The sequence below is a fragment of the Lemur catta genome, chromosome 5 (assembly GCF_020740605.2).
Source record: "Lemur catta isolate mLemCat1 chromosome 5, mLemCat1.pri, whole genome shotgun sequence".
NCBI classification, from domain to species: Eukaryota; Metazoa; Chordata; class Mammalia; order Primates; family Lemuridae; genus Lemur; species Lemur catta.
In genome coordinates, this window is record NC_059132.1 from 27489305 (window position 1) to 27515470 (window position 26166).

The window sequence follows — 26166 nt, forward strand, 5'->3', positions numbered from 1 at the left end:
ATCTGCCTGCTGAATACACTTCCTGGGTGATTCTTCTGCGTACCAAAATTTGAGAGCCCCTGCTCTGGCATTTCATAACTCCTCAGCTCTGAGCTCTTGTCACATGAGACACACACACACCTAGCAACCGAAAATCCTGGAAAAGTATAAAATTCTGATGAGTGGGGAGAAAGCAGTCTAGTGTTGGCTGAGTGTATCTGATCATCCAGATAATAACAGCCTCTCAAGGATATAATTAGTGCCCTCAGAATTGGAATATGACTGTTTAATAATTTAAGTGAGATCATCAGGATTAATGAATAGCGGTTGAAATTAAATGTGGGACCATAAATCCACACAGGCTTGCTACAGCGAACCAATTATTTATGGAAAGGCCTCCTGGAAAACAGAGGTCTGGCCAAGGCTGAAGGCGTCTTAACTTATCTCCTCTTATCTTGCCATGTGTTTTTGTTCTTATGGTGACCTGGGGTATACATTCAAAGACATCAGCCCCCAATATATCACAAAGCACACTGAGTGGCCTGTCGTGCCTGTGATCTGGTGTTTTCCAAAAGTCTGAGCATCTTTTCAACTCCATCAAAATAACCTGAGATGTCTGTTAAGATTGCAGATTATTGGGGCCCAGCCCAGAACCACTGAATCAGCATCTCTACAGGTGGGCCCTGGTAACCTACATTTGAACAAGCTCCTCAGTCAGTGCTGAGAAGGATAAGAGTTAAGAACCATTGCTTGCACCCAGATGAACTGCCCCCCACGGGGGACACACCCCAGGTGTGAGATGTCTGCCTTTGAGGTCATTTTTTCTTGGCCACCAGACTGGAGAGTTCTCAGAGTTCTTTCCTTCTGCAGAAATCAGCAACCTCTTGTATGTTGTTATTGCACTTTTTAGCTCATTAGGCTCTTCCACATTTCTTTTTTTTAATTTTTTTTATTGAGACAGGGTCTCGCTCTGTCGTCCAGCTGGAGTGCAGTGGTGTCATCATAGTACACTGCATCCTCAAACTCATGGGCTCAAGTGATCTTCCCGCCTCAGCCTGTCTCCTGAGTACCTGGGACTACAGGGCCACCATGCCAGGCTGATTTTTCTGTTTTTTTGTAGAGATGGGGTCTTGCTATGTTATTCAGGCTGGTCTTGAACTCCTGACCTCAAGAAATCTACCTCGGCCTCCCAAAGTGCTGGAATTACAGGAGTGATCCACCGTGCCTGGCCCCCACATTTCTAATATCATCTCATCCCTATACTGAGACTCTGAAATAGCCGGGTAGCTCAGCATTTCGGTTATCAGTAATGATAACAAGCATCACCATAACAACAGCACCATTAATGATGACTGCCAACAGAATGCTGAGCATGTGCTGTGCCCTGGCATAGTGCATGACTTCACTTAATCCTCACCCAACCCATGAAAGGGAAGACAGTAGTTACAGTTTTTGGGTTGGAAGTGACAGAAAATCAACTCCAACTAGTTTATACAAGAAGAGAATATATTGGCTCATGGGATGGAGGAAGGGGAAGGACAGGGATGGAACTGGCCGGAAGCACATCTGGATTTAGGACACGTCCAGCTGCCATAACAGGGAATGGGGGGAAGGGAGGAGCAGTCACTAAGCTGACTACATTCCCCATCTCCCCACAGCCTGAGCGGGGGAAGGAGAAAGGGTTTCGTGTCTACTACAAAGAATATTTAGCGTTAGCTCTGCTCAGGAGGAAGGTCTATTTATAGGTCATTTTCATTCACTCATGAGTTAAAGAGCTGCCCTAAAGCAGGAACACGTTTGCCAGGAAAGGTCAGGTCTTTCCTCTTACTTGGTTAAAACAAATCTGCTGGCTGGTGTGGAGGCTCCGGGAAGGTAATTGTTAGTTTGAGTTTTCCATTAACGGTGACTGGAGTGCGGTTATTATTTAGAATATTCTAAACCATATATTCTGATAGCATATAGAAAAAAACAGTTTCTGAGAAGACTGGGCAGAAAGCATAGCTTTATAATTCTACCTGGTTCTCACCCTCACTGCAGATGATGATTAGCAATGCCCAATAAATCCCATTCATTAGCAGGCCCAGGAATGGACGACAAAGAGTAGACGACAGGAAGTTGTTGGCTATTTTGAAGTTCCTGATTGCTTGTAAATAACACAGACATCTCTGAGGAGGCCTGCATTTATAAAGCAGACAAAATTAATATATATTTTTTATCATTCTAGCAGTAATGAGCATAGAAGGAACTGAGTGTGCATGATTGGAAAGGCAGCTTGCACCTGATGCTTTACAGGAACTAACGTCACTAAATCGTACAAGAGGAAGGGATGTCCCTATGGCCTTGACACGTACCTATTTCTTTGTTCTATATAAGGATGCAAAAATTACATTTTCTTAAGGTTTCAGTATCTGAGACAGTAAAACAGGAGAAAAAGAGAGAAAAGAGAAACTAAATTTTCAATGCCCATGGACACTATATGAATTTACAGTGCTGCAATTGTCTTCTTTTTAAAAATTTTTGGAATAAATAAATGATATATAAATATGTGGGCTGGCCTTCTTGATCTTCAGAACTGTCAAGTATTGCCTATTTGTGGCTATGAAAGTTGGTAGCATTTTAAGCTACCAATGTTAACAGCTCTGAAGGTGCCTCTGCATTTAAATCAAACCAAAATTGGCTCAGGAGTTGTGGTTGTCTGATAAAGACGTGCTTGAGTGTTTCAGGGGCTGGAAGTTCTGCAAGGAAATTGGGAAGAATCCCCGAAGTATCTCTGCTTGTGATGGGTTCATTTGGAGGCTGCTTGGGGGTTGGGTGTCAGGCAGTAGATTAGAGCTAATGTCTACTTTTTGGCCAGTGTGCTTCATTTTCATGCTAGAACCAACATTATTTCGAGATTTCGCTAATATTAATATTTATAATAAGTGAAAACAGTAGAATATTCCTATTAGACATATGGACATGTACCAAAGGTCATGACTGAGCGTTTCATATCTTTACTTAAAAATTTTTCTTTTTATTGTTTTATTTAGGAGGTGGGGTACAGAGAGGAGGGGAATTTCTTGTACTTTGGTTTGAACTCTCTACTAAATATGAATTTTCCCTTTAGGCAAATGGTGGTTACAAAGAAACTTCCTATAAAATCATTGTAAGGTGGTTTAAGTCACTTATAACAAATGTCAGGCACACAGTAAGTACTATATAGATGCTATGCCATATTATTATTATTATTATTGCTATTAGTGCTTATTTCCCTCTGCGATGCAGATGAAATCGGCACTTTCAGCCCCCCACTTACTGAGCTAAATGTGAATGACAGGAATAGAACTTGGTTGGGTTTGTGCTAAACTAAGTTAGGTATTAAGGAACCTCTTACTTTTATTTTAGCCTCAAATCTCATCTCCCTTTAGACCCTGAATAAATAAGAATTCACACCAGTCCTTAGCTGAAAGGCCCAGGAGCTTTCTGAAGACAGACTATGACAGCAGGTGGCAGTTCCATGGTCCTTACCCTGGGGACCTTATTCCAAGAACCCTCAATATTGTGCTCCATTGGGTTTTGCTCCCTTCGATCTTATGTTTTTAAGGAAACACTAATAACACAGTGGAAAAAGTTAGACCTTAATCCTCACAAGAAAGTCAGGAGAAGATCTGCAATTTAGCACAGTCTTCCTGTGCCAAGCTTTTAAAATGTAGAAAGTTCACCCACCTCAATAGAAGCATCACCTTTCTGAAAATATAATGCAGCTATTTTCCACTACAGAAACGATTTTTTCCCAAACACCGGAGCTTTTGATGCTTCAGATGCAATCTGAGCGATTTATTTGATTTTTTTTGTTGTTGTTGCTCTCCCAGTAAATCATTTATACAGTGTTTGATTCAGAAAATACTGGGTTTTTTTTTTTAAAGATGCACAAAATATCCCATAAATATATCGACTCCTGTATCCTGTGTTTCTGCCAGATATCCACCAAAAGGTTTATAGATTTCCCTCATTATAAACTAATTGATATTCTGTCACGGCTTTAATCTTCTTAGCGGCTCTCTCCTTTGGAGTCTGAGGGAGAAGCATTTAGGATGCCAAAGATATTAAAGGAGAAGAGAGTCAAGACAGCCTGTGGATTTCCTTAGGGGTAAGACACGCTAGAGACCGATACTAAAGATCTGGGTTTCTGAAGATGATGGAACCCATTGTCGAATGTGATTACCAACCGGGAGGAGATGATTCCAAGGGCGGGTGAGCAATTTAGGCCACCTACCCACAACCTCTCTGAGCCTCAGTGTCATCATCCGCCAGATGGAACTCACACTTCACGGAAGGAGTGCTCTTTCACCTCTGGGTGGCTGGGGAAGTGAGGCCAGGTAGGCTGAAGTGAGAATAGTCACTGGACCTGCATGACCGGCTTTATCCTTCCTTCCTGCCCTGCCAGGGAGGCAGCGGCTTGGCTCCTCGGCTGCTAAGCCCAACCCTGGGTTAGTCAGTTCAGAGAGAAAGGGGTAGAGAGACCCAATTGTGTTCCCTGGATCAGCCTCTGTGATGACAATACAGCTGATGTTCCGCTTGGTCAACTCCTGTCTCTATTTCGCCATTGACTCAGAGAAGGAGAGGTGTGGCAGTCATTTCATAATGACAAGGGGGAAGGATTATAGCAAGTGAAGTGAAAGAAACCAGGATACAAAGTCACATGTGATTAGACATCCACTACATAAAGTGAAATAAAAAGGGACTAAGTGTAGATTCTCACTACGGAATATTATTAATATCTAGCTATTAAACAACAAATGAGTTAGCTCTATATGTATTATTGACCTTTCAGATGCCTGTGATACATTAACAGAAAAAAATTAAAAAAAAAAAAAAAGAGTTGTAGAGTAATGTTTACAGTACGATCCCATTAAAAGAGAAAACAAAGCATGTAAAGATTAGGATGTATCAGAATGCATCATTTTAAATCAAAGCTCTGCTTCTTTGAGCTAAGTAAACATCAGCAACTTACTTAATCTCTCTGTACCTTAGTTTTCTCATCTGTAAAATGGGGATAAAAATATTAAATTTGTAAGTTTTAGAGGCCTGAGATCATTGAGGCCAAGGTTTGCACGCTGGGCCTGACAGAACCTACTGTAATGCTGTGATGACGAATGAGTGAATGCACTTTTACTTAGCACACAGTAAAATCTCAAAGCAGATGAGCTCTTGCTATTACATGCTATTAGTATAATCATGCAGAATGGTCTGGAATGATCCATACCAGACTGTTAACATTAGTTCCATCAGTTGGGGTGGAAATGGAGGAGAATTGAGAAGGTATAAAAGAAATAGAAATGAAAAAACACTGAGAACAACAACAAAAAAAGAATTGACAATGGCAGATAAGCATATGAATAGATGCTCACATCATATGTCATTAAGAAATGTGAATTAAAACAACAGTGAGATACACACATCGATTTGAATGCCTAAGTCCACAGCACTGACAACACCAAATGCTGGCAAGGATGTGGAGCAACAGGAACACTCATTCATTGCTGGTGGAAAAGCAGAATGGGACAGACACTTTGGAAGACAGCGTGGCAGTTTGATACAAAACTAAACATATTCTTATGAAAAAAATTCAGCACTTGAACTCCTAGGTATTGACATAAGTGAGCTGAAAACTTAAGTCTACACAAAAACCTGTACATGAATGTTTATGGCGGTTTTATTAATATTTGCCAAAACTTGGAAGCAACCAAGATGTCCTCCAGTCGGTGAATGAATAAATAAACTGTGGCACATCCAGACAATGGAATATTATTCAGTGCAAAAAAGAAATGAGCTATCAAGCCATAAAAAGTCACAGAGGAACCTTAAATGGGTATTAGTAAGTGAAAGAAGCCAATCTGAAAAGGCTACGTACTGTATGATTCCAACTACGTGACATTCTGGAAAAGGCAAAACTATGGAGACAGTAAAAAGGTTGGTGGTTACCAGGGGTCAGGGGGAAGGAAGGATGAATAGGTGGAGCACATAGGATTTTTAGGACAGTGAAACTACTCTGTTTGATACTATAACAGTGCACACACATCATCACAGATTTGTCCAAACCCATAGGATGTACAACATCAAGAGTGAACCCTAACGTAAACTATGGATTTTAGGACATCATAATGTGTCGATGTAGGTTCATTGATTGTAACAAATGCACCACTCTGCTACAGGATTTTGATGGTGGGAACACTGTACTTTCAGATGAGATCAGCATGTTCAGGGTGTAGATCTCTCTGTACTTGTAGCTCAATTTTGCTGTGAACCTAAACTTGTCTAAAAAATAAGGTCTATTGAAAAAAAATGCATGGGGAAAAGGAAAGCCTAAATGTTAACAATAACTGCATCCGGGTAATGCACTTTCCACATTTTCTCAAGTCCCAGCCTGGGCTCGTGCAGTCCTCTCTCCTTCTTCCCTACCCCCAAGGAGTAATATCTACTTATCCCCTTGGATTAAGTTTAGCTGGAATTTTCTCTGGGACGTCTTCCCTGATATCTTCTGTGCTCCAGAGTGCTGGACTTCCACCTATAGGTGGCACATACTCTGTGGTCTTACAGCTGTCCCTTATCTCGTCCCTCTCCCTGCTGTATCCCCTTGTATATTCAGCACCTAGCACAGTGTCCAGCACAGTCATTTCATGAATATTGTTGAATATATGAATATGCATAACTGATAAATCAGGACACATGTCGAGAAGAACAAAATAAGCAGTCCAAAACTCAAAAAGGTCAAAGAACCCAAGCAATAAAATGAAAGTGGGCAATGACCACCCCAACAATTGTGGTGGTATCGGAAGCAAACTAAAGATGGGAATAGATGTTTTTTGGGCAGTGTCAAGAGTGGTATGTTGGAACGCAGAGTGGGATGGGGCAAAATGCATTTCTGTGATGTGCTCCCGTGACTGGCAAGGTGTGAGAATGCAGGTCAGCGTTAAGAAACCCGTCACGGGAAGAGGACTTGTGACCTGGCCTCACTGGCGAGGGTCTCTACCACGTGAGCTGATGGGCCCAGCAATGTCCGTGCTCCTTCGAGCCCCAGTCACTGCCAACAACCTATCAATAGCTCTGCACACACCTGCTTAAGAACAGGAACATTCCCTGTGAACATTTTTGTTTGCTTCTACGGAGTTGAGTTGGCAAAAAGGCTGTCCATGAGATCATACCATAGCCTTTCACTTCCCTATGTAACCATTCTAGGCAGCTCATAGCTCACCCTGAGACAATAATCCTTTCCATGCTTACATATCCCATTTTTTTTTTCTGTTAAAACAACACTATTTGAAAGTGCAGAAGGGAAGAAGAAGAAGAGGAATGGAAACAAATAAATGAACATAGACCTCCTGTTTTTCCTAATAAAAACATGCCATCCAGGCAGTGCAAACTGGAGGCAAGTTTGCCAGCCGATACCTCCACCTCTCTCCCCCACAAGTGCACAAGCACCTCCCTGTCCCCCTAATCCTCGAGCAAAGTGCATACATTTGAAAAGCTCTGGAGACCCCTGGAAAACTCTGTAGTGTTCTGCTTGTCAGCAGGGCCAGGATTATTCCGGTGTCAGCGTCTGTCTCCACTCTAGTCCCTGATGCTGCTTGCACAAAGCTCTGGATCTCATTTCAAGAATTCATCTGCTCCAATTTTGTCTCCTACCCAAGGTCTCGACCCGTAGCTGAATTACAATTAGTTGCCCTGAGGATCCTGGAGGAGCCTCATTTCAGAGGAAAATGCCTTCTGCTAGGCAGTGCCAATCTAGCTTATAGTTAGCATCTATGAATTTCCACGCTGAGAACTGCCTCTGCTAACGTGGCCCAGAGAAATTTGTCTTCTAGGATGGCCCATATTTGCTGTACTTTAGACAGGCCTCTCCATAATTCTGAAATTGCTTCTCCCAAATCTCATTTTTAAAACAATCACTGCTGAGAAAGTTTTCTTCCAAAGCTGCCTTGAGAATTTCTTCTTGAAACCAGAATAATGATTGCTTTTCTGAAAAATGCAGGTTGCAAAATCCGACAGCTAAGGTGCAAGACCGAGGGGTATGAGGTAGGAGTTCTCCTCTGGGCTCAGCGCCTGATTCACTGAGAAAAAAGGGCAGCAATCTGGGCTCCCAGTTCTCATTCCCATCTGCAAAATGGGACAGTATTTGTTCTCTTATCTTTTTAAGATTTGAAGCTGGCACCACATTGGATTAACATTATTGGACTCTGGAGAAATACATCCACTTGGAGAATGTCATTCTTAGGAAATGTACCTTTTCTTTGTCAAGACTGTTAAACTCCTTTTGGGGGAGGGGTTATGTTGTTATCTTTACGGCTGAATATAACATCGAGGAAACTGGGCTATTAGAGCTGCAGACCATTATAGCTCAGGACTGGCCGTGTTTGATAATGAACTCTTTTTAGCAAGAAGTTTGCTCTTGCTAAAAGGAAAAATAATTTACTGAGAAGTGCCCTTGGGAATAGAAAGGCATAAAAATGGGGAGGTGCAAGGCTGCTGCCCTGGAGCCCAGAGCCAGGGTCCTTGTCCCTCCTCTGCAGCCAGCTAGTGGTTAGTGCTTAGTTAAGTCTGTCCACTGCCCCGGGCCTCAGGTTTTCCATCTGTAAAATGAGCAGGTTGACCTACATCTGTGGTTTTCACATCTTTTTAAAGCAGTGGAGCCCCTCTTAGTGAATACTTTTTCAGAAGGCAAACACAGACTGTGCCAGGAGAGGCACCCGAACCCCACCTGTGGAGGTTACAGAGACCTGAGCCTGAGAACCCAAAGATTCGGGCCAGCACCAGGCACTGCAGGAACTGCTGAGTCTTCCACAGCCGCACCTGTCTCGCTGGCTGGAGATGGCCCTGCTGCTGGTGACAGTTTTCTGTGTATGGGGGAGTAGCTGCCATACAGCTCCTCCTTCCCTCCTCATGCCTTCATTCACTCATTCACAGTTAGCGATCACCTACTTCTAGACCTCAGATGCTCTAGTGGGAGAAGAACGACTATGAATGAAGAGCTCAGCAAAGAGGCGTGTAACCAGACGCCACGGGAAGAGCTGGGAGGAGGGTGTGCAGGCAGAGGAGGATCCCAGGGCAGGACAGAGCCCTGCTGCAGCTGGGACACAAAGTGGGGGAGCGACAGAGTGAGCGAAGTCCCTGCTCTGGGGCCCCGAGAAAGAGCCCATCAGGGAGGCTGATCTGAGCAGGCAGCCCGAGGGAAGGCTCAGGTGTTTGGCCCCGAGCTGCGGCGGCTGCCTGTGCTGCAGGAGAACAATTCATCACTTGAGCAATCTGCTCATTTCTTTCCCTTTCCACTGCCCGGCTGTGAGCCCTCGGCCTGTGGGTGGCGGCCCGAACCTGGAGGCGGATGAGGCTGGGAGAGGAGACTGGGAAAGGAAAGCAGGCGACAGGGAGCACAGGGCCCGGGCGTGGAGTCCACAGGCCTAGGGGTCCGCTCAGTGGCTGTGTGGCTCCTGGCAGATTACCCGGCCCAGGCTCCTCGTCGGAGACCCGGGGGCCCACGGCTTCGCTTACAGGCTGTCGTCAAGAACAAGTGAGAGAACCCACGGGCCTGGCATCCTGAAATTGTCCCCTGAATGGGGGCTGCTATTATTAAAAGAGAAGCACACAGGGGCGGGGAGACAATTTAGGTAGAGGGTGAGACCACAGCCTGTTGGTCTCGTGTTTTACAGTTGCAAAACCTTGTCATCCACAGAAAGGGGAGATGGCACCTGGGCCTCCACATCTGTACATATGTCCCTGACTCCCCCTCCTGCAAACCAGCCATGCACAATGTCCATAGTAGTCATGCTCCCAAGCTGAAATGTTTAATGTTCGCTCTGTGCCGGGCACTGTCCTGAAAATTTTACGTCTATTAACTCATTAGACCGTCACAGCCACCTAAGAGATAGCAAGCACTGTTGTGATCCTACTTTACAGATGAGGGAACTGAAGCACAGAGAGGTTAAGTGACCGGGTCAAGGTCACAGAGCTAGGGCGTGCCAGGGCCAGGATGACAGACGTAACCACTGCCAGCCTCTCTGCTAGCAAGCAGGACAATGGGACGAGGAAGGCACACCCCCGCCACCTGTGGGCTCAGACCTCACTTTGAGGACACAAATCTCACATACTGTGCCTGAGGCTATTGTCACCAGGATGGAAGTGCTAATGGAACAGAGGAACCGAGCTCTGATCATTCATCAAACATGTATTAAGCACCTACTGTATGCCTAAGGAGCTGGGGATCAGTGGTGAGCAAGACCCATGTGGAAGACCCTGCACTTAGAATGTACAGGCTGGTAGGGGAGACATTAACAAACCAGTGTTCGCAAAATAAGTGTTTTATTTATTTATTTATTTAGACAGAGTCTCGCTTTGTTGCCCAGGCTAGAGTGCCATGGCATCAGCCTAGCTCACAGCAACCTCAAACTCCTGGGCTCAAGCAATCCTCCTGCCTCAGCCTCCCAAGTAGCTGGGACTATAGGCACGCGCCACCATGCCCGGCTAATTTTTTTTTTTCTATATATTTTTAGCTGTCCAGATCATTTATTTCTATTTTTAGTAGAGACGGGGTCTCGCTCTTGCTCAGGCTGGTCTCAAACTCCTGACCTCAAGTGATCCACCCGCCTCGGCCTCCCAGAGTGCTAGGATTACAGGCGTGAGCCACCGCACCCGGCCACAAATAAGTGTTTTAATTCTATCTGTGATAAGCAAATGTAGGATGGAAACATAAAGGGTACCATGAGGAAGAGTGAATGTCAAGAGTTAGGAAAGACTTTATAAATGTGGCAAGGACTGTGTTAAATGTGCACACACACATGAACACACACACATTGGCTGCTATACTGAAGGTGTATAATTAAGAATGTGGTATTAAAATGGGGCAACGAGCAGGTGAGGTGCTCCTGCAACTGTCAGCTGCAATTATTCGGGAATGGGCTCACACTCCCTCTCTTCACTGCTTTTCAGTGTCTCTGCAAGAAGGTGAGCAGAGGAAAGGGCTTCTCTTGATTTTGCCGCAAGGGGTGAAAGCTTTGATGCAAAGAATAGGCTTGAGGCCGTTGGCTGGAGGGCAATTTCTTCTTGGATTTTGTGTTTGGCCCCATCTCTGTGTTGCTTAAACCCAAGACTGAGAGTTATTCCACAGGGCGAGACTCATAGCTAAGAGGCTGCATGTGTAGTTAAGATCACATGCTTGGGGCCAGTAGACATGGTTCGGTCACCACGTTAGTATCTAAAAGCTTTGTGACTAAGGATAAGTCACTTACCTCTCTGGGTCTCAGTTTTCTCATCTGTAAAATGGTGCAGCAGGTACTGCAGGTGGGCTTACTTGACACCTCTAATCCACCTCTTCCTTTCCTATCTCTACTAACGAGGCCACAAACCCAGATGCTCGAATTCTCAGCCTCCCTTGCAGATAGATGGAGGAGCCTAGATGTCAGAGTTCTGGCCGAGGCTCCCGACACTTTCCTGAACAGCAAGGCAAAGCCTTGACAGGCGGAGCCTTTGTGGCCTTTGCCCTTCCCCCTTTTCCTGCCAGAAAGGCAGACTTTCCAGAAGTATTATTTTGTGACCATGAGGATGAGGAAGCAGGATGAAAGAAAAAGCCTGGTTCTTTGACGACAGCCCTGATCATCTAGCTGTACCAGCCCTGGATGTCTTGTTATGTAATAAATATATATAGAGAGAGAGATAAGAGAATGAATCCTGCATTGTTTGAGCTAGTGTTTACCAAGTTTTCTGTTCTTTGCAGTTTCATGCATTTCTAAACTGATACAAAGGGGATAAAAATAGAAGCTACTCCACGGGGGCTTGTCAGGATTAAATGGGAGAACGTGTGTGCGGGGCGAGGTCTATGGCCTGGCACACAGCGAGCACTCGGTCAACGACAGCCTCCTGTTGCCGTGCTGAAGAAAGGAAAGCCCGCCACCCCTCTGGCGAGTCACTGGACAGAGCGCAGCAGGCAGGCAGCTGGGTGGGGCAGGTCCTACCTCGATCACTGAAGTCGTCGACCAGCACGATCTCGGCGACCAGCTCCGGGGGCGAGCGGTTCAGCACGCTGTGGACGGTGCGCAGGAGGGAGGACCAGCCCTCGTTGTGAAAGGGGATGATGATGCTTGTGTTGGGGAGCGTCTCCAGGTAGCGTTTGCTGTTGCAGCTAGAGGGAGACACAGGGGACAGGGAGAGGACAGGGTCAGATCTCCTCCTGCCAAGAGGACTCAGGCCCGGGCTGCGGCCAAATGCAAATCCCACTTCCTCTCCAGCTTCTAGGGAATGAGTAGAAGCCAGGGAGATATCAGTCCCTTTGGAACTTTCTTCCACTTGGCATCCCGGAGTCCTGCGTCCAATCCCTGCACACACTGGACACAGGGACATGTATAAAAGACCTCCCTGACTTTGTACAAAGTCATAATTTCATGTGGAGGACAGTCCTTCAGGAACACTCTGGCCTCTCTCCACATCTGTGATATTGTGATTGATAATGAGAAATACATAATTTGGACCAGGTCCCTGGTTCCTGGCACAGAGCTTGCGCAGCCTTGCCATCTCCTGAGCAGTAGTGGTGCTAAGAGACTCTCACATTCTAATATTTGGTCTTCAGCACCTGACACAGAGCTCCTAAATCCCCTGGAATTTCCTAGGTGACAGGGGTATCTTTTTTTCTAATGAGGCTACTCTTGGTAGGCTCCAGGAAGGGGGCTGGTCACCAGAAAGACTACGCCATGATTAGAAGCTTGGACCTTTAACCCCACACCCCATCCTCCAGGAAGGGAGAATGAGTTGGTAACTGAGCATGCGTACATCATACAGCTCCATAAACCTCCATCTGGCTGTTCATTCGCATCCTTTGTAACATCCTTTATAATAAACTGGTGAACGTGCTCTCCTGAGTTCCGTGAGCCTCTCTGGCAGATAACCGAACCCAAGGAGGGGGTCATGGGAACCACCAATTTATAGCTGTTGGGTCAGAATTACCAGAGGGCTGGACTTGCACTTGGCATCTCAAGTGGGGGCGATCTTGAGGGACTCAGCCCTTCACCTGTGGGATCTGCCTCTGACTCCAGGTAGGTAGTGTCAGAATTGGACCGAGTTACAGGGCACAAAGCCAGTCACCCTTTAAAGCATATAATTCAGTAGCTTTTAATATATGCACAAAGTTGTGCAACCATCACCACTATCTAATTCCAGAACATTTTCATCGCCCCCAGAAGAAACCATGTGTCTGTCAGCAGTCATTCCCCATTTCTCCCTCCTCCCAGCCAGCCCCTAGCAACCACTAATTTGCTTTCTGTGTCCATGGATTTTTCTATCCTGGACATTTTATATGAATGGATTCATATACGTGGCCTCTTGTGCTTGACCGCACTTGGCATAATGTTTTCAAAGTTCATCCACATTGTAGCATGCATCAGTGCTTCATTCTTTTTCATGGCTGAATAATATTCCATTGTATGGATACACCATATTTTATTTCTCCATTCATCAATTAATGGACATTAGAGTTGTTTCCACCTTTTGGCTATTATGAATAATACTGCTATGAACATTCATGTGCATGTTTTTTTTGTGCAGACATGTTTTCAATTATGTTGAAAAACAAAGAGTGGAATTCCTGGGTCATAGGGTAACTTCATGTTTAACTTTATAAGGACCTTTCAGACTGTTTTCCAACATAATAGCACCATTTCTCATTCCCATCAGCAATTTCTCCACATCATCACTAATGCTTGTTATTGTCCATCTTTTTGATTATAGCCATCACAGTGGGTGTGAAGTGGTACTTGTGGTTTGATCTGCATTTCCCTAATGACTAATGATGTTGACTATCTCTTCATATGGTTATTGGCCATTTGTTTATCTTGTATGAAGATATGTCCAATAAGGGTATATTTCATTTTCAGATTGTTCCTTGCTAGTTAGTGTATAAAAACACAATTGATTTTTGTATATTGATGTTATATCCTGCAACTTTGCTGAATGCATTTATTAGTTCTAATGATTTTTTGTGTGTGTGGAATCCATTTTTCTGTGTACAAGATAATGTCATCTACAAATAGAAATAGTTTTACTTATTCCTTTCCAATATAAATGCCTATTATTATTTTTTCTTGTCTAATTGTCTTGGTTACAAACTCCAGTACAATGTTGAATAGAAATTGCAAGAGCAGATATCCTCATCATGGTCCTGATCTTAGGGGGAAACGCTTTCAGTCTCTTGCCATTAAGTATAATGTTAGTATGGGTTTTTCACAGATGGCCTTTCACATCAAGGTTGAGGAAGTTTCCTTCAGTTTATTGAGAGTTTTTATCATAAAAATGTTTTGGATTTTGTCAAATGCTTTTTGTTTTTGCATCTACTGAGATGATCAGGTAAGTTTTGTCCTTTATTTCATTAGTATGGTGTATTTTGTTGATTGATTTTCATATATTGAACCCACCTTGCATTCCTAGGATATCTTGGTTGGTCATGCTGTATAATTCTTCTTATATATTGTTGAATTTGGTTTGCTAATATTTTGTTGAGGATTTTTGCAACTATATTTGTAAGGGACACTGGTCTATAGCTTTCTTGTGATGTCTTTGTCTGATTTTATATATTATACCTCTTTTGCTAACAATCTAGGCTCTTAACATTAACATACTTATTTATTTGCTTTTTCCTACAATATATAATATTTTCAGAAAAATAATACCAATATCACTGCTATTGTAATCATCGGTTATGATATCATTGCTAACAATATGATTACAGAAAAGTTAAAATATTTTTGAATATAGAGTATATATCATTAGGAATATCCAATTTTTATGTTTTGAAGCCACTTGAAATAATTCTTCTCTGCATGGTTAGGCCCGCAACTCAATACACAGCTGGGCTCATTTATTTCATTTAGATTTTTATTTTATTTATTTTTAGGGATTGCTTTTTACTTTTTAATTTTGACTTAATCTTGTTTTTTAACTATGTAAATAAAGTATTTACATGGTTCCAAAGTCAAATCTAAAAATAAAATACTGCAAAGATTTCTGGCTTCTTTCTTTATCTTCTCCTTCTTGTTTTTTCCCTCCTAGGAAACCATTTTATTTTATGGCTTATCCTTGCATTGTTTTGTTTCTTTCTTTAGTATAAGCAGCTACATATATAAATTGCTATCCCCTTGATCTTTTTTTGAATAATTGGTAGCACGCTCTATCCATTTTTCTTTACCTTGCTTTTTCCCACTTAGTATTATATTCTGGAAATCACAGTATAAGAGGTCTACAGTTTTTAGCTTTTTGTTTTCTAAGAAGTATGCAAGTTCAATTCAGGGAATAATAAGAAAGTCTGTTTGGTCACACCAAGACCATTTTGCAGAAATAAGGGTTATTTGTTGGCTTTATAATAAACTTTTTTAGCTTCAGGTGGGAATAGGGATGAGAAGTGGAAAGCGACTTACTAAGTCTCTAAAACAGTAACAGTGTGGCCCTGCCTGGACCAGCCACATCGGCTCCATCCGGGAACTCATGAGAAATGCAAATTCTCTGGCCCACCCCAGACCACTTGAATCAGAAACTCTCAGGGTAGGGCCCAGCAACTTTTGTTTTAACAAGCCCTCTGGGTGATTCTGATGTCTACTCAAGTTTTGAGAATCACTACCCTAAAATATTCACATTCACCACCGGTAGGGATTGGGTTTCCTGGCAACAGATCCCAAGGCAAAGCACTGCCTGCAGACGGTTTCTTGGAGGGCTCTGGGGAGATACACCTGCAAGGAAGTGAGACAGGCAGGGGACCCCTATGTGGCTGCGTTTGAGGCCTCAGCCCATTTTACCAGGAGCTCTTGTACTGAGATGGCCTTTTTAAGTCGTCGTGGCCTGGCCTTTATATCCAAGAATTAACTGGCCATCCGAAGGCAGCATAGCCCTGAGCAGGGCAGCTCCCTGCTGCCAAGGGCAATGCCCCATGGGAAGCACAGCTGTGAGCTGCCCGCTGCCCCTATTCCCAACAGAGGGCTGGAGAGGGAATCTGGGCACAGCGCCACCTTCCTCACCACGACACTGACAGAACCCCTGCAGCGAGTGCTTCACTACTCTCCCTGTGGCACACACGACAAACCCAAAACACAGAGGTTGTAAAAACTCATCCGGTCGCACAACTAGAAACAGGCAGGCTCCGAGCCCGGCCCTCACCCCAGAGCCTGCCCTCTCCCCCGTTAGGCTGAACCCCACGGATCACTTTCACATCCAAATTCTCACAAGCGCCCCAAGGGGCAGGCAAGGCAGGGCTTCCACCCCCATTTCGTAGAGCGTGCTGGGACTCACGGCAGGCGGAATCCCCACCGCTACAGCACTCCACAGTGTGGCACAGCCCTGTCCCCGTTAATGGGGGCAAGCATCTTAGAGGGCAGGAGCGTCGCTCTGCCCACCACACCTGGATTCTGAGAGGCTCCAGACAGTCTCTCAGGTAGTGCTCAAGACGGTCTTGTAAGGAGGAAGGGAAACTGATGCAAGCTCAGAGAGGCAAAGGAACCCGCCTAGGAATGAGGCCACTAAACAGCGGTGCGTCCTTAGATGTGCCTGGGGTCCCTTCCCTTCCCCATCCCCACCTCCCCCATACGTCACCTGACTGCCTGGCTGGCTTCTTCTCGTGCCTCCACATCCCAGCTCAAACATTACCTTCCCAGAGAAGCTTCCCGATCCCTGCTTCCCAACTGTAGGTAGATCCCTTCCAACATTCCCTCTCAGGGATCACCCAAAACTAGGGCCCGAGGGCCAAATGTGGCAGCCTGTTTTTGTGTGACCCTCAAGCTAAAAGGACTCTCATGCGTTTAAAGAGTTGTAAAAACAAAACAAAACACAAATCAAAGAAGAATGTGCAATAGAGATGCTATGTGGCCCTCGGAGCCTGTAACATTTACTCTCCGGCCCTTTACAGAAAAAGTCTGCTGACCCCTATTCAATCTCATAGCACACTCTTTTTTCTTCACTGCACCTAGCACACTTTATATATTCCATCTGGGTGTTTACTTGTCCGTCTGCCCCACTAGAATGTGAGCTCCATCATGAGGGGGCTTTTATGCTTAGCCTAGCACGGTGCCAGGCGTGCAAGTCTGAGACCAATAAATATTTGCTGAATGAACGAGTGGTCCCAGAGCTCCACTACAGTCTTTTTACATCACATCCCAAGTTCTTTCCTTTACACCTCTCTCCTGCTTTGCTGATGAAGGGCAGTTTGCTTCTGCTGCAGGAAATGCTCTTGTCCTTGCCTGGGGGAGGGTGGGGTCCAGGGAGGAAGGGGTGTCTCAGGCATTGCACCAACACGGTGAGCTCTGGCTGAGGACACTGACTCCAGTGGGAGGAGAAGGTATTTTCCCAGGGCCCAGAAGAGGGGACCCGAGGACCAGGCAGGCTCAGAAGGAACAACTGTCCACCTTGTGTCTCCAGCCAGAAACCAGATGCAGTAGGCAGAGTAGCAGCCCCCAAAGATGCCCACACCTTAATCCCCAGAACCTGTGAACGTGTTTGCCTTACATAGCAAAATGGACTTTGAAAATGTGATTAAGGTTAAAGACATTAAGATGGGTTTGAGGAGCCAGGATTATCCAGGTGGGTCCAATGGAATCACAAGGGTCTTTAAAAGCAGAGACCTTTCTGTCTGAGTTTAAGAATGAGAAAGGTTAGCTGGGCGTGGTGGCACACACCTGGTGTCCCAGCTACTCGGGAGGCTGAGGCGGGAGGCTGCCTTCAGCCCAGGAGTTTGAGGTTGCAGTGAGCTATGATGATGCCACTGCACTCCAGCCTGGGTGACAGAGCGAGACCCTGTCTCTCTGTGCCCCACGCCCCCCACCAAAAGAGAAGCAAGAAAGATTTGAGGTGTGAAAGGGACTCAACCCACTGTTGCTGGCTCTGAAGATGGAGGAAGGGGGTCATGAGCTGAGGAAGGTGGCAGCCTGTAGGGGCTGGGAACAGTCCTCAGTGACAGCCAGCAAGGGACGGGAGCCTCAGTCCTCAGAACTGATTCTGCCAACGACCCAGACAAGCAAGGCTCCCAGAAAGGAACATAGCCCTGCTGTTGACACCTTGATTTTAGCCTGGTGAGATCCACGTCAGACTTCTGACCTACAGAGCTGTAAATTCAAAATGTGTTTTGTTTAAAATGGCAAGGATATGTTGTGTGGTGTACTGTTTAAGCTTCTAGATTCCCGGTAATTTGTTATGGCAGCTATAGAAACCAATACACAAGGAGTCGTCCTTGATACCCTTTTGCCCAGTATGTAGACATTATTTGCAAACATTTAAAAAGTAGAGGATTACACACAAAACCCCTCACTTCTGGCTTTTCTTGAAACTCGGCAACACTGACCCCAGAGTCTCACATGGCAGCAACGGGCTGGAGGTGACAATGGGTGCCCCCTTCTATAGGGCAGGTGCCCTCCGGCCCCCGCGGCTCTTGCTACTCTCCACAGCCTCACACCACGGCAGCTCTGGCTGCTTCCATCCCTGGAGAGGCAGGAATCTGAGAGTCCAGAAGTAAAAGGCATCACGGGAGGGGGCTCCAAAGACTGGTAAGATGTCTTTTGGGGAAATTTGAGACATCTTGGGGCGATGCGTGTAGCAACAAAAATCTCTGCTTTGTATGCCACTGCAATCCACTGTTCAACTGTCAAAATGGGCCAGAGTCTCTCTGCACCTTACTTTGAAATGCACTAAAAAGTACAGCGGATTGAAGAATGGAGAGAAGGTTGACAGAGACGTGATTGAGTAAGTAGAGGGACGGTAACTGTAGAATCTGGACGGCGGGAACATGGGTGCTCACTGTGCAATTCTTCCAACTTTTCTGTCCATCTGATACTTTTCAGAAAGAAATGTTGCGGAAAATATGGGTCAGGCACCAAGGGAAGCTGTGGGAGGGCAGATGTGCCCGCCACTTTGTCCTGATTTAACCCTTCCAGTCCTGGCAGGAAGGGCTCCTTGGCATTCTGGCGGTGAGCTCATTCCCTCTGGGTGAACATCCTCTGATCCCAGCATTCAGGTTCTGATGGACACGTCAGACTCTCCTAACCGCTGGGACCTTCCAGACTTCTTTCATGTCCCCTCTTGCTCTTTCATCTCGCTGCGGTCTTTTAATCCAGTCCCCACGCAGCCCTCCTCTGCCCCTCTCCCCACCTTTCTACTCCCTTTGATCATTTCAGCCAGTCCTCTCTGGGAACCTTCTCCAACTTCATTATGTCGGCCTTCACAAATAAATGAAAGCACCCCTTCTTAAAAATCTCTTTCCCTTAACTCAGCCGAGTCCTCTGCAGCCAAGAAAGACTGGCAATATCTAGCTTTCTGCAAAAGTTTCTGCCCTCCATCCAGTTTAGCAGGAAGTGTGTTTGATTGAAGCAAAGTTGTGTGTGTGGGGGCGGGTAGCTGTAATACACTGTCTGGGGTCCACAGGTAAAATACAATACAGCTATTAATATTCCCCAGCAAAGAGCCCTGCCTCTCTCCAACCCCAGAGCTGGGCCCCACAGCCCGCCGGTAGATTCACAAACACCATCGTGCATTAAGGGAAGTAGACAAAGCCACAATAGACTAAATTCATGTCTAATTTAATTCAATTATGGAATTAAAGATTATTCAGAACTCAACTAAAAGGCTCAGCTTGGATCACAGCCCTGAACGTGTGCTGTCTTTTTTTTTTTTTATCTACTCCCTTTCTCTCCTTCCTCTATCTGTTCATTTATTTACTAAATAAACACAAACCTTCAATTCTACTTTTGCTCTGAGCACTACTCATTAGTTTGGTCCCAGCTTAGTAGAGGCTCTTTGTTTAAATGAATAATTGTGTGACATGCTCAAATGAATCTCTCAAGTGTCCAGCAGGGAACCCGGCTCCACAGACCTGCCCACAGGCCACCTTCCTGTTGAGAACCATGCAAAGCCCCTCTCTCCTCCTCTTATTAGGCCTCAGACCACAGCAGACAAAGGGGCTCTGGGGATGGTGCAGCGGAAAATACAAGGCCACCACCCACCCCAGGGACACCCCCACCTGCCCAGCTCCATCTAGGACCTGTCCATAGTGTTTTGAAAGCTCAACACTGGATGTGGACAATGCTTAGTTCTTTTGTGCATGATAAACAAAAAGCATCCTCCCCCCACCCCCATGCCTTAAGAAAGTAGGGCCGGGCGCAGTGGCTCACGCCTGTAATCCTAGCCCTCTGGGAGGCCAAGGCAGGTGGATCACTAGAGGTCAGGAGTTCGAGACCAGCCTGAGCAAGAGCGAGACACCGTCTCTACTAAAAATAGAAAGAAATTAGCTGGACAACTAAAAATACATATGGAAAAAATTAGCCAGGCATGGTGGCACATGCCTGTAGTCCCAGCTACCCGGGAGGCTGAGGCAGTAGGATCGCTTAAGCTCAGGAGTTTGAGGTTGCTGTGAGCTAGGCTGATGCCACTGCACTCACTCTAGCCTGGGCAAAAAAGCGAGACTCTGTCTCAAAAAAAAAAAAAAAAAAAGTGGCCACAGAAAACGTGGTGTCAGGAAGGGGGCTCTCGGGCACTGCTCCAGTAGCAAAGAGACTGGGCCTGGCTGCTCAGCGGGCCAGGCAATAGCTACTCCTGCCTGATGGGTTTGATAGCACTTTGCCTTCTCTCTTCTCTAATCCACACCACACCTTAAGGAGGGAGATGAACCAGGGAGTGTTAACCCCTTTTTCCAGATGAACAAAATGGGGCTCAGAGGGGCAAGTGAGTTGGATCCTGGCCTCAAATCCAAGTAGTATTTACTTAAAATAACATTTTATTTATTTATTTATTTTTGAGACGAGGGTCTCACTATATTGCCCAGGCTGGTCTGGAACTCAAGTGGTCCTTCCACCTCAGCCTCCCAAGTAGCTGGGACTATAGGCATGCATCACCCTACCTGGCTAATTTTAAAAATTATTTTAGAGATGGGGTCTCACCATGTTGCCCAGGCTGGTCTCAAACTCAAGTGATTCTCCCACCTCAGCCTCCTGAGTGAGAGTACAAGCATGAGTCACTGCACTGGGCTTGAGTTTTATTTTTTTTCAAAAATGATAATTGCTAAGCACAAAAGTCTGGAAGACACAAAAAAGCTCAAAAGAAAACTAACAACAACAGCAAACCCTCTGCCCAACGCTAATGGAGGGCTGATCTCTGCTAAACATTTCTGCACATGTGTGCTTGTTTCTACAACATGGCATACACCACATGAGCTTTTTCGTGTTCTCCCTCTGTTCCCGCCACCCCAGATGGCGTCCAAGTCTTTGTGGGCTTCCAGATGCAGTGTGGCCTCCTGGGACACTTGGAAGAGCCTCTCTGAGGGTGGTATCAGCAGAGTGATGCCCCTGCAGAAGGTGCAAGTGACAGCACTGTGAAACTACCAGCACAGCAGTCTCAGGTTCTCTTAGCTCAATATCTGACCCCAATGGTACCATGAAAGGAGAGATATCTGTGGAGTTTAGAATCTTACAGCTAAGACCTGGTGAAAACATTTTACCCCTTGCACAAGCCCTTCCATTGGCTTTGGGTTCACAGTCTATTTAGGTCTCTACCCTGACTGGGCTAAATTTAGCTAGAAGTGCACAGCATGAGGACAAAGAGGCAGGTTTGAGGGTGTTCGCTGACACCCTGTGTCAAATAGTGACAAGAGCAGAAACAAAGTGCATGTCCATCACTAGGGAAAGATTAAATAGAGGCTGAACCATTCAAACTACAGAATACTGATAAGCAGTTAAAAAATAAGGCAGAAGATGACAATAACGATTATATTAATAGAAAACATCTGTTGGGGATTTCCAATATGCCTGGCAGAGCTGTAGGCACTTAATATGCACTGAGTCATTTAACTGTCACAGTAATCGCACAAAGTGGGGACTGTTACTATTCTCATTACAAAGAAGAAGGAACAAGCCACAGAGAAGTTAAGAAACTTGCCTAGGGTCAAAAAGCTAGTAAGGGAGGGAGCCCAGATTTAAACCCTTCTGTCCTTTATCTATATTTGTATATTTATAGGGATTATTTGTCAATGCTGTTAGTTGTATGAGCAAAAAGAAGAGTGAATAGATAAAAAGCAAAAATTGAGGAAACTAAGTACGAGTCTGGAGTCCTGGCTTCTAGCTCTTGCTCATACAACACTCCAAGTCCCTTCTCCTTGGATCTCAGTTTCCCCCTATGTCAACGAGGGAGCCAGATGGCTGCAGGGGGCAAGGCTTTTGTATCCTTTCTGCATTCCTTCTCTTTCTTTTGGTAACAGCCCCTCGTTTTCTGTGGCGAGTCTCCGACCCCTCAGCTGTACCCCGTGGTTGGAGCCAACTCCTCCCTTGCCGTGAGGGTGGGCACAGGAGCCTGGCCAGTCAATCACAGAGTCACAGCTCTGCAGCCTCAGTGACTGGTTCAGGGACGGGCACCTGGCAGTCAGAGTAAATCTTCGCTGAGCTCTTTTCTGTTGAAACTGAACACGGGAGGATATATTTAATACATCTGGTCTGCCTGGAGCCACGCTGTGGACTGCTTCCTGCCTCAGAATGAAGTTAGCAGAGTGGAAAACAGAGCCAAGAGTTGGAGAGAGAGGCTCCTGCTGGCATCATTTGGGGATCTGGATCCAGCTACGGCTGAAGCCATAGTCTGCTCCCGGCCTCTTCAGTTATATGAACCAATACGTTTTCTTTTCTTAAGTCAGCGTGCGCTAGGTTTCTGCCACTTGCAACTGGAGAACCCTTGCTGATATAACCGGATAATCTCTAGCCCTGTTCAGCCACATGAATCTATTTTAGACCTAATGATGGCTTCCGAAGGACAAAGGGGCAGAACTGCTGCCCAGGCATTACCTCTGATCTGAAGGGGGTCTCTCTCTCTCTCTCTCTCTCTCTGCAGGAGAGCTCTGCTCATTCACGGAACAGGAGAACGAGAATGAGTGGAGGGCTGTGGTGGGGTGGGAGGCAGTGGGATGGATGGGAGGTAACTCATTTGTGACCGAACAGCCCCCAATTTAATGTTCCCTAAAGGATTCTGAGCTCTCAGGACACAAAGATGAATCTAATATACTAGCCCTTAAGACGCACCCTCAGGCCTTAATGCTGGAGAACTGGAATATAAAAGAAAAGAAGTCAAAATACAAAGGAAGCACTCCAAAAATCCCCTCTCCCCGAGTCTACTTTGAAAGAGAACAATCGAACCACTTTAAAGAGAACTGGAACAAACATTCAATTGCCGAGCATGTGATAGCTCTACAGATCAAACTGAACTGCGAGCCAACTGAACAAATACTCGATGTCGTATGCGCTGAGGAAGCAGGAACGTTCTGGATCTGGGCTCAAATCCTGACTCTGTTCCTCTGCAGCTACAAGACCCAGGCAAGTTCCCATCCCGTGCTGAGCTTCGGATTTCTTGTCTATGAAATGGGGACATTAACGTCCTAAGAATGTCACGAGAGCCAGGGGAGACAGTACATTTAAAACAGCCACGTGGAGGGAGCAGTAGCCAGCTGTTCTCAGAGGTGGGTAAATGTGGAGGAGAACTCACAGCAAAGAGAATGCTCTTGATCTCAGCTCTCTCTGAATCAGGCTGGCCATCCCAAGAAAGGGCACGGGGCTTCAGGAAGGCTTCAGCAATGAGAACCTTGGGCGGAAGAGGCCGACTCTCACTGTGTTTGTGCTCCTTGTTTTATAGATGAAGAACGTGGGGCCCAGAATGGGGAGGGACCTCTCCAGGGTCACAGAGAGACAGCATATCCACATCTCAAATAGCGGCTCTTGGTCCAAGGGTAAAAGTTCTAGGGAGGGGACTTCCCGAGGATGCAACTGCAGGTGTGGCGAGGGAAAGGGATATAGGCTGAAGAGACACTCAGATCTGGGTTCAAATCTCACCTCTGTCACTTAGCAGCTGTGTCACCGTGGGAAAGTCCTAACCTCCCTCAGTCTCAATTTCCACTTGGGTAAAACGGGGAAATAAGTCGTTCCTATGAAGGCTGTCACAGGAATGAAAGAGGTACCACACGTGAATGCACCTGCACAGCCCCTGGCCCGTAAATAGCGGTGTTCACTTCACAGAGGCCACAGTGCAGGGCGTTTTCCAGCAAATGGTTTAAGTTCGAAATTCTGGGATTCTGTCTTCTCTATTTTGTATACAGGACAGCCCCTTATAATGCAATATTCTCAGAAAGACTATGTCCAGTGGCCTGGGCCACCAGGAAGCTAACTAAGAGGAAGTTATAAACAGCTCCAGGCTCTGGAACAAAAGGAAGAAACTGAGTCTTAGTGGGGAGGGTGGGAAAAGTCCTGGTGCCCCCATCCTCCCTCCAGACGTTCCTGACACCCACAACAGTAAGCCTCCTTCCCCAGCTGGGGCTCGGCCCCCAGCCCTTCTCTACCTTCCTCTGGGGGATGAGACGGGCCCTGACTTTTCTCTTTAACATGGTTTGGCAGGAAGCAGAGGAGCTGAAAGATGAGTGTGACAGCATGGCCAAGGCTGACATCTTTATGAAGGCCCTGTTCCCTGCAGGGGAAGCTTTGCTGAGAGCCAGCCAACACCTCTGCTATTCCCTCTCCCCAGTAGACAGCTAGGAGAAACACACAGCTTTCCTCTTATTAATTATGAACCTCAGTGCCATCAGTGGATCAGTTCTGCACCTCCCGACTTGCACCAGAAATGTCAGATATGAGCAGTATTTAAAGGATCTTGCCTCGCGCTGTCTTTTCCTCACCTTTTGAACTTAACGATTTGGAAATCTCATTGTTCAGACCACATCCAGTTTTAAGATGTTTATACAAACAACAATTTTTTTTAAAAACCTAAGAACAGTTTCCTCACACTGCTGTCCCACATGACAAAACGTCTGGTCCTCCTACAGACATAACATGCAGTGGATTCCACGTGCTCAAACTGTAAACCAAGGCTAACAGCAGGAAGGAAGAGCCCTGGTTAATGAATATGGTATATAAGTCATAAAACAGCAACCATAAGGACCACAACTCAGATCCCAGTGAGGCGCCAGCTGCCAGGCACACAGTCCTTAGAAGGAAATGGACTTTGATACCAAGATTCTTGATGATTCATGAAAGAGGAGAAAAGAAGACATAAAAATGTAAAGATACGTGTTCCAGGATGTCTTTGCCACAATGTTTTCAGAAGCAAAGAACTGGAAACAGCACATATGTCTGTCTACAAATGAATTGTTGAATAGATTATATTCTGGTGGAATATTACACAGCTATTAGAAATGTCTTAAAAACATGACCATAATATATTAAGCAAAACTAAAATACATATAGTACAACCACATTTTTATAAAATGAAACAAAACCCCAAACCTTATTCATATGTCTGTATATGTTGTACAAGCAAAGACAAAAACTAAGGAAAGCTATATACCAAACTGTTACCATTCATTGCGTGGGCAGATTTAGGATTGGAGCGTGTGTGTTGGAGGAGCTGGAAGGGGGTGGAGAAGGAAAAGGGACTATTGATTTCTTCTCCCAAAAAAGGTGTGGAGAATGAGGCCTACAATCGGAAAGCAATTATGCTCTATTCTATATAAGAGTGTTCCCAAACTGAGCTATTCTGTTGTCTTATCATCATGCTGCCCTTGATACCATCTTAATGAAGGGAGGGAATTGATAATCACCTTTATCTTCCAGTCATTACTGTCTTTTTCCTTAAGGCTTTTCGAGGCCAGCACCACTTAGAAATCAAGCTCATCTCTGTACCCAGAGTTACTGAATGCTATCTGTCTGCTCCTGGGCAAGCACACCTTACCTTCAGCTTGGTGAGTGAAATGCAACTGGAGGAGTCTGCTGGTTGTGCCTGCCAGATTTCTCCAGCAAACCCTGCTCGCTACACCTGGTGCAAGAGCCTTCATGCACAGAGGATTAGAGTTTTAAACTCTCTCTCTCTTTTGTGAGACAGGGGTCTCAGTCTGTGCATGACGCTATGGAGAGAACATATTCTCGGATCCAGGTTGAGGCTTCCTTGCCTCCCACTAGCTGTGTGAACTGCAGCAAACAGCTGAACTTCTCTGAGGTTCAGTTTGTGCATGTGTAAAACGGAGCCAGGAATCCCCATTCGGTACAGACAGTTTCAGAGAGGCTGGAACCACAAAATGGTCGTAATCGTGCTTTTGTGAACCAGAAAATGATGTTGAGCGTGAAAGAAATAAATCATCATCATACAAAAATTCAGAGTAGAAACAAGTGAGATGAGGCTGGCAAA

General features: G+C 45.6%; 1 protein-coding gene across 2 annotated transcripts in view; it reads right to left on the minus strand.

The window, feature by feature from the left end:
- The window catches only part of GALNT10 (polypeptide N-acetylgalactosaminyltransferase 10), a 181689-nt gene that overhangs the window by 59732 nt on the left and 95791 nt on the right, over positions 1–26166 (minus strand). For both annotated transcript variants that reach the window (XM_045551311.1, XM_045551312.1), the window contains one exon: positions 11961–12127. In XM_045551311.1, the coding sequence (XP_045407267.1) occupies positions 11961–12127 (167 nt within the window). The remainder of the gene's footprint in view (positions 1–11960; positions 12128–26166) is intronic.